This window comes from Oncorhynchus masou, chromosome 24 (genome assembly GCF_036934945.1).
Source record: "Oncorhynchus masou masou isolate Uvic2021 chromosome 24, UVic_Omas_1.1, whole genome shotgun sequence".
In the NCBI taxonomy this organism is placed as follows: Eukaryota; Metazoa; Chordata; class Actinopteri; order Salmoniformes; family Salmonidae; genus Oncorhynchus; species Oncorhynchus masou.
Window position 1 is genome coordinate 21,257,733 of NC_088235.1, and position 16,758 is coordinate 21,274,490.

The window sequence follows — 16,758 nt, forward strand, 5'->3', positions numbered from 1 at the left end:
TAAACTACAGGGTTAGTATTATTGTCAATGGAAAACTACAGGGTTAGTATTATTGTCAATGGAAAACTACAGGGTTAGTATTATTGTCAATGGAAAACTACAGGGTTAGTATTATTGTCAATGGTAAACTACAGGGTTAGTATTATTGTCAATGGAAAACTACAGGGTTAGTATTATTGTCAATGGTAAACTACAGGGTTAGTATTATTGTCAATGGAAAATTACAGGGTTAGTATTATTGTCAATGGAAAACTACAGGGTTAGTATTATTGTCAATGGTAAACTACAGGGTTAGTATTATTGTCAATGGTAAACTACAGGGTTAGTATTATTGTCAATGGAAAACTACAGGGTTAGTATTATTGTCAATGGTAGGGGTTAGTATTAGTGCCTTGCTCAAGGTCATATTGACCGTTTTATTTGATTTTATTATTATTATTATTATTATTTTTTAAATTTATTATTATTTTTTTGCCTTGTCGGCTCAAGTGATTCGAACCAGTGACCTTTTGGTTACTGGCCCAATGCTCTTAAACGCTAGGATACCTGATTGTGGTGGTATTGACTGTCTCTGTCTCTCTTCCAGATCTATGTGCATCTGAAGGAGGGCCAGGGTCCTGATGGGTTGGCCACCCTGAAGAACAAGCCTCAGCTCCACAGTATGGTGGCCAAACAGCTGTGTCAGAACCTCTCAGGCCGCAACAGCATCATCTTCACCGGGCCCAGCATCACCAGCCTCAACCTGTACCAGGAGTTTGAGAAACAGGGTAGATCTTTCATCCCATTTATCTCTTTACTCCTCATTCTTTCCATCTACCTCTTTCCTCTCTTTCACTCTCTCTGCCCTCTCTCTCTTTACAGTACTGTAATCTCCTTCCTGCTGATCCTCTTCCGTTTTTAATTACCATAAACAACCTCCGGCTACTCTAGCACTGAAATTGAAGACTGTCAATTGAAGTTCACCTTGAGACTTCCCTGAGAACCAATATGTAAATTGTGTGTATTCTGCTTCCATGCCTACCACCCACTAAGCTGCGTAACTGGCCATACAGTAAACTGTGAAGATGACGTACATTAAATTCTCCTGATTCTTATTTTGGAAACTGAGAGCACCAGCTCATCCTATTGTTAATGAACAGAGCAAACAGCTCTGTGAACGAAACAGTCTTTCGTTCACCCCTTGTTGAGTAAGATGTGGTAGAGGGAGAGTCTGTCCTCAGTGCCCTCCACTAGGCTTTATCCTCTGCTCTCAATCTCAACACTGACTGAGCACCTGTAAGGCCAGACAATATTGATTCACTGTTTAACAGATTTTCCCCCCAGAAAAGTGAGGCGAGCAAGCAAAAAAAAATCACAAAAAAATCAAATTTGTTCATTAGGTGGATAAGGAAGAACAGTACTTTACAACATTGTCCTAGGCTATATGGACATGAACAATAGGCGAAATATTCCATTTCAGACAGATTTTGCGATTATTATTATTATGAATACACAAATGAACAGTAATGAACATTATTCACATAGGATGTATAATAGAATGCAATATTCTATCATATTAAAAAAATGATACAAAATAAAATGTATGAATGTATTATCAGTTCATTAATCTACTTAATTGTATAGCCTAACAAATTCAAGAATAATTGACAATAAATAATTGTAATCAAATTTAAAATGTTGCATAATAATGAGTTAATTGTGTGAATGCATCTCTATAGCCTAGGCATTAACAAAATATTCCTACAAATATGATGAGGCCTCTCATTGACTAGTAGGCCTTGTAGAAAGATGGTCAATCAGCACACATCAGGATCAAAGCACCCACAAGTACATTACATTGTGCACACAGAAGTAGATTTAGCAGTGTGGTGGAACATTTAGCTGAAAATCCTCTTTGTATGTTGCACCAACCTGAACATGACCCAGATGTCTAAAGTTGTGTGTTTGCCCTCTACCAGAGATCTACTGCTGTGGGCTGCTGAGCACCAGGAAGAGTGACTGCACCGGCCTGCCCCAGTGCATGCTGGTGAACCCTGAGAGCCCCCAGCAGAGAGGCCAGTCCCGCAGCATGATGAGAGGCAACACCTCCCTCATCAGCTGGTACAACAAGGGACACTTCCGCTTCCTTACCAACGCCTACTCACCCACCAAGGAAGGTGAGGACTCCCGCTCTGCAACTAGTGTTATATTAACAACATTTTCTTTTTCATACCTTTTCATTCAGAAGATACGTTCAGGTGGATGTTTAAACTGTGTTCAATCATGGGCATAGATTTGTGGTGATCTGCCTTCAATTGTAAAGCAAAACGTTTGTCTTTATTTTGATCATGTCAACCTACTGCATCACTACTGAAATGGAGCATCATTATGAAGCTCTTTAGGGCTGACTGATACAAAATGATTCACCACCCACAATTGACATGATGTGGATTTCCCAGATCAAAGTAACTCCTAGGTGTTAATGCACTCATCTACCCTGTAGACTGCTGGAGAACTGTCATGAAACACCTCATCATTCTCTCTCATCATTCTCTCTCCCTGAGGATGGAGTGATGATCAGAGAAAATGACAAAATCCCTGTTTGGCACGTGAAAAGGTTTCTCACCTCAGACACATTTAATTCCATTTGTAAAATAAGAGGTGAGAAAATGCAATATATCTGGATAGATAAACAGCATGGATCCAGAGGAGATGAGTGGAATCGATGGAGAGTTAATATTTCCATTCCCGAGTGGCGCAGCGGTCTAAGGCACTGCATCTCAGTGGTAGAGGCGTCACTACAGACCCTAGTTTGATTCCAGGCTGAATCACAACCGGACATGATTGGGAGTTCCATAGGAACAATTGGCCCAGCGTTGTCCGGGTCGGCCCGCTGTAGGCCGTCATTGTAAATAAGAATTTGTTCTTAACTGACTTACCAAGTTAAATCAAATAAAAACATGCAAATAAACAAAAGCTGCATTATTAATGTTGTATTCAATGAGGAAAATCTACCCAATCTGAATGAATCCAAGAGAGGATGTAGGTATTTTTAATTGTCCCTTAATCCAGTATAAATGATCTCACTACTGATAATATAAAAACCCAAAATACAGCAAAACACAACCCCCTCCCACCCTTCTGTTTTCTTTCCAATTGTTTCTTATACATACTAGTCATTATTTTCTTTGGATGGTTAAGTGGTGGTCATAGAATTTCATTATAGCTACAGAGAAAGCCTTCTGACCTTTGAATAAATATAACACTGTATCATTGGTGAAATGGCTGTGAAATGAAGTAATCATGTGAACGACTGAAGCTGAGGCAATGGTGAGGAAGAGTCAGAGAAATATTTCCAAATTGAGACCTTACCAGGGCTGCTGCTAAATTATATTCTTAAATTCTGTTAAGAAAAAATCCATTGTGTTTCCTGACTGATATGAGGTTACTCTGATCTCGCATTTATTTTTCAAATTACCCTCCAGTAACTTTCCAATTTGTAGTGTAATTAGCATAAAATACCTGAGGATAATTTTTATGGAAGTTACAGATGGAGGTTCAGTCAAGGTAATCGTATCAAAGGCCTGCTAATGGTTCAATTGGGATCCAGGGGACTACTAGACTCGTTCCCTCGCAGCTACCTCCATATTCACACTCCTCATGTTCATCTATTTTTCATGTGGTGCTTCACCTGTAATCAGTTTATTTTAAGTATTGGGTTGATACTTTTTAAAATGCGTTTCAAGCACTCAGTCCTGTTTTTCTTGTTTCAGATCAAGGTATTTTCTGCAGAATATATTGGTTATTTTGGCGCTATAGTGAGAAACCATCAAAATGTGATTTTGAGGCCTGCAGTTTAGTTAAGTACAGCATCACTCTTTATCCAGTTACAGATAGGCTATACTTTACTGTTAAGATATTATGCCCCAAATTTCACCTGTATTGTACTTTGTCAGAGTCTGAACATCTGTTTACATAATACTTCTGTTTTTAACTCTGTGAAATTTGATTCCCACTCCCATTAGACTTCTCTGAGTCATGTGTTGGGTTCCAGCTCCCATTAGACTTCTCTGAGTCATGTGTTGGGTTCCAGCTCCCATTAGACTTCTCTGAGTCATGTGTTGGGTTCCAGCTCCCATTAGACTTCTCTGAGTCATGTGTTGGGTTCCAGCTCCCATTAGACTTCTCTGAGTCATGTGTTGGGTTCCAGCTCCCATTAGACTTATCTGAGTCATGTGTTGGGTTCCAGCTCCCATTAGTCTTCTCTGAGTCATGTGTTGGGTTCCAGCTCCCATTAGACTTCTCTGAGTCATGTGTTGGGTTCCAGCTCCCATTTGCCTTCTCTGAGTCATGTGTTGGGTTCCAGCTCCCATTAGACTTCTCTGAGTCATGTGTTGGGTTCCAGCTCCCATTAGACTTCTCTGAGTCATGTGTTGGGTTCCAGCTCCCATTAGACTTCTCTGAGTCATGTGTTGGGTTCCAGCTCCCATTAGACTTCTCTGAGTCATGTGTTGGGTTCCAGCTCCCATTAGTCTTCTCTGAGTCATGTGTTGGGTTTCAGCTCCCATTAGACTTCTCTGAGTCATGTGTTGGATTCCAGCTCCCATTAGACTTCTCTGAGTCATGTGTTGGGTTCCAGCTCCCATTAGACTACTCTGAGTCATGTGTTGGGTTCCAGCTCCCATTAGACTTCTCTGAGTCATGTGTTGGGTTCCAGCTCCCATTAGACTTCTCTGAGTCATGTGTTGGGTTCCAGCTCCCATTAGACTACTCTGAGTCATGTGTTGGGTTCCAGCTCCCATTAGACTTCTCTGAGTCATGTGTTGGGTTCCAGCTCCCATTAGACTTCTCTGAGTCATGTGTTGGGTTCCAGCTCCCATTAGACTTCTCTGAGTCATGTGTTGGGTTCCAGCTCCCATTAGTCTTCTCTGAGTCATGTGTTGGGTTCCAGCTCCCATTAGACTTCTCTGAGTCATGTGTTGGGTTCCAGCTCCCATTAGACTTCTCTGAGTCATGTGTTGGGTTCCAGCTCCCATTAGACTTCTCTGAGTCATGTGTTGGGTTCCAGCTCCCATTAGTCTTCTCTGAGTCATGTGTTGGGTTCCAGCTCCCATTAGACTTCTCTGAGTCATGTGTTGGGTTCCAGCTCCCATTAGACTTCTCTGAGTCATGTGTTGGGTTCCAGCTCCCATTAGACTTCTCTGAGTCATGTGTTGGGTTCCAGCTCCCATTAGACTTCTCTGAGTCATGTGTTGGGTTCCAGCTCCCATTAGTCTTCTCTGAGTCATGTGTTGGGTTCCAGCTCCCATTAGACTTCTCTGAGTCATGTGTTGGGTTCCAGCTCCCATTAGTCTTCTCTGAGTCATGTGTTGGGTTCCAGCTCCCATTAGACTTCTCTGAGTCATGTGTTGGGTTCCAGCTCCCATTAGTCTTCTCTGAGTCATGTGTTGGGTTCCAGCTCCCATTAGACTTCTCTGAGTCATGTGTTGGGTTCCAGCTCCCATTAGACTTCTCTGAGTCATGTGTTGGGTTCCAGCTCCCATTAGTCTTCTCTGAGTTGTGTTGGGTTTCAGCTCCTATTAGACTTCTCTGAGTCATGTGTTGGGTTCCAGGGGTGATCATCAAGAGGAAAAGTGGTGAGATTCCCTGTCCGCTGGCTGTGGAGGCCTTCGCTGCACACCTCAGCTACATCTGCAAGTATGACGACAAGTACAGCAAGTGAGTCACTAATTAGCCCACTAGTTGACATACTGGATCTATTATAGTAATGTACTAATTTGTCATCCTGGGAGAAAGGTGTTTGCCTATATCAATGTTCATCATCAGAGCACAGGGCTGGCCAAGCCGTCTCCTGAGAAGCTACAGGGCTTTTGCTCCAACCCTAGCTATAGCACACCTGATTCTACTAGCTGCTCACAAGGGCATTGATTAGCTGAATCAGATGTGTTACGAGGTTGGAGCAAAAACATGCCTACCCAGTAGCTCTCCATGAGTCTGCCTTCCTGGATTACTGTTGGTCTAGTGAAATTAGTTTAATATGGCAAAGTATTATGCTGTTCCAAATTCATGAATATTGCGAGGTCCCTACGGCTTCATTGGGACATGATAGCTGTGTCAGCTATAAACCTTCCCCCGGTGCTGCTATACAGAGAGTCAGCCAGACTACCCCCAGTGCTGCTATACAGAGAGTCAGCCTGACTCCCCCCCCCCGGTGCTGCTATACAGAGCGCCAGCCTGACTCCCCCCGTGCTGCTATACAGAGAGTCAGCCTGTCTCCCCCCGGTGCTGCTATACAGAGAGTCAGCCTGTCTCCCCCCGGTGCTGCCATACAGAGAGTCAGCCTGTCCACCCCCCCGTGCTGCAATACAGAGAGTCAGCCTGTCTCCCCCCGGTGCTGCCATACAGAGAGTCAGCCTGTCTCCCCGTGCTGCTATACAGAGAGTCAGCCTGACTCCCCGTGCTGCTATACAGAGAGTCAGCCTGACTCCCCCCGTGCTGCTGTACAGAGAGCCAGCCTGACTACCCCCGGTGCTGCTATACAGAGCGCCAGCCTGACTCCCCCCGGTGCTGCTATACAGAGAGTCAGCCTGACTCCCCCCGGTGCTGCTATACAGAGAGTCAGCCTGACTCCCCCCGGTGCTGCTATACAGAGAGTCAGCCTGACTCCCCCCGGTGCTGCTATACAGAGAGTCAGCCTGACTCCCCCCGGTGCTGCTATACAGAGAGTCAGCCTGACTCCCCCCGATGCTGCTATACAGAGAGTCAGCCTGACTCCCCCCGGTGCTGCTATACAGAGAGTCAGCCTGTCTCCCCCCGGTGCTGCCATACAGAGAGTCAGCCTGACTCTCCCCGTGCTGCTATACAGAGAGTCAGCCTGACTCTCCCCGTGCTGCTATACAGAGAGTCAGCCTGACTCCCCGTGCTGCTATACAGAGAGTCAGCCTGACTCCCCCCGTGCTGCTGTACAGAGAGTCAGCCTGACTACCCCCGGTGCTGCTATACAGAGAGTCAGCCTGACTCCCCCCGATGCTGCTATACAGAGCGCCAGCCTGACTCCCCCCGGTGCTGCTATACAGAGAGTCAGCCTGACTCCCCCCGGTGCTGCTATACAGAGAGTCAGCCTGACTCCCCCCGGTGCTGCTATACAGAGAGTCAGCCTGACTCCCCCCGGTGCTGCTATACAGAGAGTCAGCCTGACTCCCCCGGTGCTGCTATACAGAGAGTCAGCCTGACTCCCCCGGTGCTGCTATACAGAGAGTCAGCCTGACTCCCCCCGGTGCTGCTATACAGAGAGTCAGCCTGACTCCCCCCGGTGCTGCTATACAGAGAGTCAGCCTGACTCCCCCCGGTGCTGCTATACAGAGCGCCAGCCTGACTCCCCCCATGCTGCTCTACAGAGAGTCAGCCTGACTCCCCCCATGCTGCTCTACAGAGAGTCAGCCTGACTCCCCCCATGCTGCTATACAGAGAGTCAGCCTGACTCCCCCCGGTGCTGCTATACAGAGCGCCAGCCTGACTCCCCCCGGTGCTGCTATACAGAGCGCCAGCCTGACTCCCCCGATGCTGCTATACAGAGCGCCAGCCTGACTCCCCCGGTGCTGCTATATAGAGAGTCAGCCTGACTCCCCCGGTGCTGCTATACAGAGAGTCAGCCTGACTTCCCCCGGTGCTGCTATACAGAGCGCCAGCCTGACTCCCCCCGGTGCTGCTATACAGAGAGTCAGCCTGACTCCCCCCGGTGCTGCTATACAGAGCGCCAGCCTGACTCCCCCCGGTGCTGCTATACAGAGAGTCAGCCTGACTCCCCCATGCTGCTATACAGAGAGTCAGCCTGACTCCCCCGGTGCTGCTATACAGAGAGTCAGCCTGACTCCCCCCGGTGCTGCTGTACAGAGAGTCAGCCTGACTCCCCCCGTGCTTCAGTACAGAGCGCCAGCCTGACTCCCCCCGTGCTGCTATACAGAGAGTCAGCCTGACTCCCCCCAGTGCTGCTATACAGAGAGTCAGCCTGACTCCCCCCAGTGCTGCTATACAGAGAGTCAGCCTGACTCCCCCCGGTGCTGCTATACAGAGAGTCAGCCTGACTCCCCCCGGTGCTGCTATACAGAGAGTCAGCCTGACTCCCCCCGGTGCTGCTATACAGAGAGTCAGCCTGACTCCCCCCGGTGCTGCTATACAGAGCGCCAGCCTGACTCCCCCATGCTGCTCTACAGAGAGTCAGCCTGACTCCCCCCATGCTGCTCTACAGAGAGTCAGCCTGACTCCCCCCATGCTGCTATACAGAGAGTCAGCCTGACTCCCCCCGGTGCTGCTATACAGAGCGCCAGCCTGACTCCCCCCGGTGCTGCTATACAGAGCGCCAGCCTGACTCCCCCCGATGCTGCTATACAGAGCGCCAGCCTGACTCCCCCCGGTGCTGCTATACAGAGAGTCAGCCTGACTCCCCCCGGTGCTGCTATACAGAGAGTCAGCCTGACTTCCCCCGGTGCTGCTATACAGAGCGCCAGCCGGACTCCCCCCGGTGCTGCTATACAGAGAGTCAGCCTGACTCCCCCCGGTGCTGCTATACAGAGCGCCAGCCTGACTCCCCCCGGTGCTGCTATACAGAGAGTCAGCCTGACTCCCCCCATGCTGCTATACAGAGAGTCAGCCTGACTCCCCCCGGTGCTGCTATACAGAGAGTCAGCCTGACTCCCCCCGGTGCTGCTATACAGAGAGTCAGCCTGACTCCCCCCGGTGCTGCTGTACAGAGAGTCAGCCTGACTCCCCCCGTGCTTCAGTACAGAGCGCCAGCCTGACTCCCCCCGTGCTGCTATACAGAGAGTCAGCCTGACTCCCCCCAGTGCTGCTATACAGAGAGTCAGCCTGACTCCCCCCGTGCTCCAGATTCGATCTTCCAACACCTAGAGAAGGAAATGTTTCAGGAATCGCATTAATATGACTTAGCAATCTACTGATATGCACAGCATGGCGCATTCCTATGCCCCAAATGGAGAACAGCGCCAAGTGATGTTAACGCCGGTCAAAGATGGAAGCCTTCAATTAAGGGGGCAAGAGGAGTGAAAGATGGCATATTGCTCAACACAAACACACACACCAGGGAGAATGTCACTTTACTTCTCTCCCTCTCTAACCTCTCTCTGCCTCCAATTAGTTTGGAGATTGGACAGTAATTAGATGTTGTTCTGTACCTCAAAGGACAACACTTGTGGGTGTGCAGAACTGCAGATTACATCTGGAGAGCCAAAAACCGGAACTTTAGCTGAATATCGCTCCTCCTCACCGCTAACCAATGCCTCACACCTAGTCATGGAGACAAGATATCCTCCCGACTGTCGGTCTATGTGCCCTTCCGTCCGTCTTAACTCTGTCTAATTTCAGAATATCAGCTGGATGTGATATACATCTGACACATATTATAAAATGACCAATTTGTCAAGATCCCAGTTAGCCACTCAGGTTTGGTCTTTTCTTTCAGGTATTTTATCTTCCACAAGCCCAACAAGACGTGGCAGCAGGTGTTCTGGCTGACCATCAGCATCGCTATAAACAACGCCTATATTCTGTACAAGATGTCCGATGCCTACCACATCAAGCGCTACAGCCGAGCTCAGTTTGGTGAGAGACTGGTGAGGGAGCTGCTGGATTTAGATGACTGCTCCCCCACCCAGTGAGGAGACCACATAATCTTTATAATATACACCCACATACTGTACCCACACACACTGTCACGTCACACACGTACCCACACACACTGTCACGTCACACACGTACCCACACACACTGTCACGTCACACACGTACCCACACACACTGTCACGTCACACACGTACCCACACACACTGTCACGTCTCACACGTACCCACACACACTGTCACGTCACACACACTGTCACGTCACTCACGTACCCACACACACTGTCATGTCACACACGTACCCACACACACTGTCACGTCACACACACATTGTCATGTCACGTCACACACGTACCCACACACACTGTCACGTCTCACACGTACCCACACACACTGTCACGTCACACACGTACCCACACACACTGTCACGTCACACACGTACCCACACACACTGTCACGTCTCACACGTACCCACACACACTGTCACGTCTCACACGTACCCACACACACTGTCACGTCTCACACGTACCCACACACACTGTCACGTCTCACACGTACCCACACACACTGTCACGTCTCACACGTACCCACACACACTGTCACGTCTCACACGTACCCACACACACTGTCACGTCTCACACGTACCCACACACACTGTCACGTCTCACACGTGAACACACACACACTGTCACGTCTCACACGTGAACACACACACACTGTCACGTCTCACACGTGAACACACACACACTGTCACGTCTCACACGTACCCACACACACTGTCACGTCTCACACGTACCCACACACACTGTCACGTCTCACACACGTACCCACACACACTGTCACGTCTCACACGTACCCACACACACTGTCACGTCTCACACGTACCCACACACACTGTCACGTCTCACACGTACCCACACACACACTGTCACGTCTCACACGTCACACACACTGTCACGTCACACACACACTGTCACGTCACACACACACGCACACACACACTGTCACGTCTCACACGTGAACACACACACACTGTCACGTCTCACACGTGAACACACACACACTGTCACGTCTCACACGTGAACACACACACACAGTGTCACGTCTCAAACACACACTGTCATGTCTCACATGTACCCAAACACTTTCACGTCTCACACGTACCCAAACACACACTGTTCATCACACGCAAACCACTAATGCACACTAACCACACCCACTAATACATATTTTCTTTACAATTGTAGACACTGGAATACGTAATTCCTTAAATGAAACCATATTTGAATAGTGTCTGTGTTAAATGGGTTTGGGGACAAAACCTCTAGGTGTAGAGCGCAGGTCTCTATATCTGAGTCTGAACTCAAGAGAAATGTCTATAACGTTTCATTACTGAGGCACAAAGCAAAGCCATTGTACTATCCACATGCCTCATAATGTTAGTGTCACAAGCTGCATGACAAAAAAGTGTTTGGATAATTTACTCTTCAAATGTGCAGAATGTTTCTTATTTTTTTCTGACCGGGTTAAACGTTGTTTCCATGTAGTGCAATGTCACTCTGTAATGTCAATCTATGATTCTATTGGACCACCTACCGAGCAACATCTGGGATTTTCTCTCCAACATAGACCTGAACCACTAAGCAGATATACTGTATATATACATAATGCCCAGGATCCATGATGTTTAAATGAAATATGGAGGAGAAGTAGACCTACGTTACTATTTCCTTCCAGAGCTCCTTCTGCAGATGGTTCATACCTGGAATGGGAAATGTCCTACTTATCAGGGTTGTGCTTACTGTACTCAACTCCATATCTCAGTCAATAGGAACCTTTCAACTTGACATCAGATTATATGACTGGCAGTCCTTATATTTGCAACATCATTGGAAATACTGGATGGTGTGACTTGTGGTCAGGTTTTCAGACTGCAAAGGGAAGGTTTGATGATATGATAAACGATACCAGTCCTTGCCAATACTGGCCACATGTACGTTGGTTTGGATGAGGCGTACTCAATGTGGCATAGTCTTGGATCATCGAGAGCTGCAGGGGTCAGTTCAGTTCACCTCTAGATATACACGCTGAATCGTCCACAGCCATACTCACTCACTGACAGACCACACAGACATGGGCTGTTCCCAGTTCAGGTCTACTGAATAGGGCGGGGTCTCTGGCTCGGCTGGTCACGTCCACAGCTCATTCCCTGGAAGCAAGCCTGACATTGATCTATAAAGTATGTGATTTGATATTAAACATTTCATACCATTCACCAATGACTCTCAGTCCAATGATGTCACTAAAAGATGGAGAGAAGACAACACCAGACCCACAGAAGTTTGTCAACATTATTCCTTCCAAATGTGCTTTGGAGAATGGATTCTCCTGTTCTGTAATGACTTTGAGAGGGTGCTGTCTTGCATCTTGTATGGAGACAGAATAGTACCCCGATGTGTTGTATGTGGAGCTGTTTAAGTCAGTGAAGTGAATGTCACTGTGGATTAATAATGTCTTCTTGGCCAATAGACTTATGTCAGTGTAAAAGTGTGCAATTCCAAAGTCCACACACACAGGCCTATTTTATCCCTTGGCCGATAACATACATTCGTGCTTGTCCACTCCTTGCCACTGTGACTGTCTTATTGATGTGTGAAGTGTTTGTGAGATTTGTCCTAACTAGGACACTACTCATGCACTTTCGATCGTCTTGCACTTTAAAGTGATTCAATAAAGGTCTATTGATGTTTACTAAATATCCCTAGCTATGATGAATCCCATTAATTAATGGTTGTACTAAATGCTTCCTCGGAAAATAGGAGTTAAATGATGCACATTAATACTCCATAACTCTTGTGTAAATCCATGCTCTGTCACAGAATACTGAAGATTAATGCTGTTTAACTGGTATCGACTAGGTTTCCTCCCTAATTATTGAGTGCTCGAATATTCTTTGAAGAAGCAGGAAATCAAAGTTTACTAGAAAGGGAAATGAGTGTCTATTGAGTGCTGACTTATGCAACCTAGCGCTACAATATTTATGTAGGAATGATTTAAAGGGGATATTGCTGATCAACTAAAGTAGATGATGAACACTAAAAACCAATGAAATTGAAAATGTTATGAATATTTACCTAAATATATAATATGTGCATAGGCAATTGTGGTAAATGTGTTTTTGTGTGCAGATAAGGTATGTATACTGAACAAAAATATAAAGGCAACATGCAACCATTTGAAAGATTTTACTGGGTTACAGTTCATAACAGAACATCAGTCAATGTAAATAACTTCATTAGGACCTAATCTATGGATTTCACATGACTGGTAATACATATATGCATCTATTGGTCACAGATAACAACTATAAAAGGTAGGGGCGTGGATCAGATCCTCTTCAATGGCTGTGCTAAGTTGATGGATATTGGCGGGAACTGGAACACACTGTCGTACACGTCGATCCAGAGCATCCCAAACATGCTCAACGGGTGACATGTCTTGTGAGTATGCAGGCCATGGAAGAACTGGGATATTTTCAGCTTCCAGGAATTGTGTACAGATCCTTGGGGCAGTGCATTATCATGCTGAAACATGAGGTTGAAGAATGGCACGACAATGGGCCTCAGGATCTCATCAAGGTATCTCTGTGCATTCAAATTACCATCGATAAAATCAACTGTGTTCGTTGTCCATAGCTTATGCCTGCCCATACCATGCAGTAAACCCACCTCCACCATTTGGGCACTCTGCCAACAACGTTAACATCAGTGAACCACTCGCCCACATAACTGCGGTTGTGAGGACGTACTGCCAAGTTCTATAAAACAACATTTATGGTAGAGAAATTAACATTAAATTCTCTGGCAACAACTCTGTTGGACATTCCTGCAGTCAGAATTCCAATTGTACATGTCCTCATCTTGAGACATCTGTGGCATTGTGTTGTGGGACAAAACTGCACATTTTAGTGGCCTTTTGTCCCCAGTACAAGGTGCGCCTATGTAATGATCATGCTGTGTAATTAGCTTCTTGATATGCCACACCTGTCATGTGGATGGATAATCTTGGCAAAGGAGAAATGCTCACTAACAGGGATGTAAATAAATGTGTGCAGAAAATTTGAGCGAAGTAAGCTTTTTGTCCGTATGGAACATTTCTGACATCTTTTATTTCAGCTCATAAAACATGGGACCAACATTTCATGTTGCGATTATATTTTTTTAGTGTATGATTATAGTTCTATTAGTCTTCACTTATAGGTAAGACAAATGATTGTCATTTTTCACATTTTCTTTCCCCAAAAGACATTGTCATTCTTGTGTATGTTTGTGTGAGCCACTAGTTCTGTGCACTGATCACTGTCTGAAAGAAGCTCTGACATGCCATACATCGGTTGATAATGTTCATAACAATGCTCTTTTGTTCTGAATTGTTATAGTGATAGACACCAAGAAGTATGCATGTTACAGTCAACAACTGTTCAAAATAAACACTTCTACTCAGCCATGTATTAGATATTTTCTCAGTGCCTTGTACATATAACATATTTTGGTATTTTGGTATGTTAAAAGAGAGCAATATGGACAAAACCACAAAGGCATTTGATGCCAGTATCATCGATTTCACGTCTTCTGCATAGAAAATATATAATTTATTCGAGACAGATTAACAAATGACAGTTTGTCATGTCAATCTGTATAATGCATGTGTTCATGAATTTCATTATTTTCTCACTCCATGATTCTACTATTAGGTTTTACGTTCAACCCTTACAACACAGATAGCCAAGTCATATTCAGTACCTGAGGCCACATCCTATCATTCTTTTTTAGCATCCATGGCCATTTCTCATTGCCTGAAATGTCTGTGTCAGTCTGATATCACTGTAATTCCCTATAGCATCTGAGAGGCCATTTTTATTTACCATTCCTCCATCTTTTCCCATCGTTCACGATCAGCTCCTTTGTCTAGGTCACATTGAGGGAGGTTGTTGCCCTGGCACCACACTGCCAGTTCTCTGACCTCCTCCCTATAGGCGGTCTCATCGTTGTCGGTGATCAGGCCTACCATTGTTGTGTCGTCAGCAAACTTGGGTGAACAGGGAATACAGAAGGGGACTAAGTACACACCCCTGAGGGGCCCCAGTGTTAAGGATCAGCATGACAGATGTGTTGTTGCCTACCCTTACCACCTGAGGGTGGCCCGTCTCAGCATGACAGATGTGTTGTTGCCTACCCTTACCACCTGAGGGTGGCCCGTCAGGAAGTCCAGTATCCAGTTGCAGAGGGAGGAGTTTTGTCCCAGAGTCCTTAGCTTAGTGATGAGCTTCATGGGCACTATGGTGTTGAACACTGAGCTGTAATCAATGAACAGCATTCTCACATAGCTGTTCCTTTTGTCCAGCTGAGAAACACATAGCTGTTCCTTTTGTCCAGCTGAGAAAGGTCAGTGTGGAGTGCGATTGAGATTGCGTCATCTGTGGATCTGTAGGGGCGGTATGCGAATTGGAGTGGGTCTAGGGTGTCCGGGAGGATGCTGTTGACCAGCCTGTCAAAGCACTTCAGGCCTACGGACGTGAGTGCCACGGGGCGGTACCACTCCAGTGCACCCACCTCTACCTCTAAACTAAGCTCTTAATGGACAATCTGAGACTGCATGCAAATAAGGATATTACCATACACTGCATCTCTTTGGCTAGTCAGGCAGCCCATGCCCATTGTGTTCTTAATAGTTTTTTAATAGTGTTCTCAACATTTTTTTACTCACTATTTTGTGAATGTTTTTCATTCAATTTAATCTTCACTCTGCATTAGTGATCAAGACTGATAAAACACTGTAAATACAGTATAATAGCCAACATGGAGTCTATAATTTTGAGAGAGACTGAAGTTTAATGGAAGTAGCTCAGTGAACTGTGAAGTTTAATGGAAGTAGCTCAGTGAACTGTGAAGTTTAATAGAAGTAGCTCAGTGAACTGTGAAGTTTAATGGAAGTAGCTCAGTGAACTGTGAAGTTTAATGGAAGTAGCTCAGTGAACTGTGAAGTTTAATGGAAGTAGCTCAGTGAACTGTGAAGTTTAATGGAAGTAGCTCAGTGAACTGTGAAGTTTAATGGAAGTAGCTCAGTGAACTGTGCTCGTGTCGTGTGATGAGTAACCTTGCCTCTGCCTATAGGCTTGAATATGCAAAGAAGCCAATCTCAAAATAATAGTGCTGCCACATCTGCAGGAACATTGAGACCTCATTGTTATGTCTTTCTGTAGGCCTATAGTGCAATGTGGTAATTGAAAGTCTAAAGTTGAGACAAAGATGTATGGTGGAGACACTCATTTCAAGGAAAGGAAATTAACTTTGCTGACCTCAGGGCATCATTATTTGATATTCAAAGGTTAATTAAAAATAAATACAATAAGGTGCTATCAAAATACTGTAAAGAATTCTAGTAGATAATATTGAAATATTTATCATAATGTTCTCAATCATTGGTCAGTAGTAAATTTGTAAAGAATATTAAGGGAAGTTGAAATTAAATCTAGTTTCAGCGTAGTATATTTCACATTGTACTAATGTGTATATAGCTCATGTAAACTGGACCAAACATCCTAACATATCGGATTAATTCTATAAGAATGTAATGTCAAAAAAACTATGTATGATTGCTCTGAGAATGTTGTGTTGCAGAAACTGCTTCTCGTCCTGTGTGTCTTCCATCGGTGGAGGAAAAGTGATAGCTGTGTCATGTTTGTACACTCCTCATTGTGTATTCCCTCTAATCTCCATGTTAACTGTGCACCCCCCTGGGCCCAGTTTTTCAAGTTGTTTATCTAGATTTCTCCTATCAGATGGCATTAAATGCATAGAAATAGAATGCATCCCCATTTTCTGTTCTGTTCATTCCATGTCTATAAATTTAATCCAATCTGATAGAAATCCATCTTTTGAAAAACTGGGCTATGACTGACTTTGAATCGTATGTTGATGAGCATTTACACCATGTTGCACACATTTAATAAATGTTCATGATTTTATACACCACCAGTGTCAAGTGTTTATGTAGGCCTTGTAAAGGGTTTACGAAGGCTTTGTTAACCTTATACGCTTTATAAAATTATACTTTATCTAAAGCGTGACGAATATGGGCATATC

The 16,758-nt window shown here is 45.3% G+C and overlaps 1 protein-coding gene across 1 annotated transcript in view; it reads left to right on the forward strand.

Moving 5' to 3' along the window:
- Positions 1-16,645, forward strand: part of LOC135511894 (piggyBac transposable element-derived protein 5-like) — a 57,840-nt gene extending 41,195 nt beyond the window's left edge. Inside the window, exons 4-7 of the mRNA XM_064933411.1 lie at positions 587-767; positions 1,959-2,156; positions 5,592-5,697; positions 9,458-16,645. Of these exons, the coding sequence (XP_064789483.1) occupies positions 587-767; positions 1,959-2,156; positions 5,592-5,697; positions 9,458-9,653 (681 nt within the window). The 3' untranslated portion in view covers positions 9,654-16,645. The remainder of the gene's footprint in view (positions 1-586; positions 768-1,958; positions 2,157-5,591; positions 5,698-9,457) is intronic.
- The last annotated feature ends 113 nt before the right edge of the window (positions 16,646-16,758 follow it).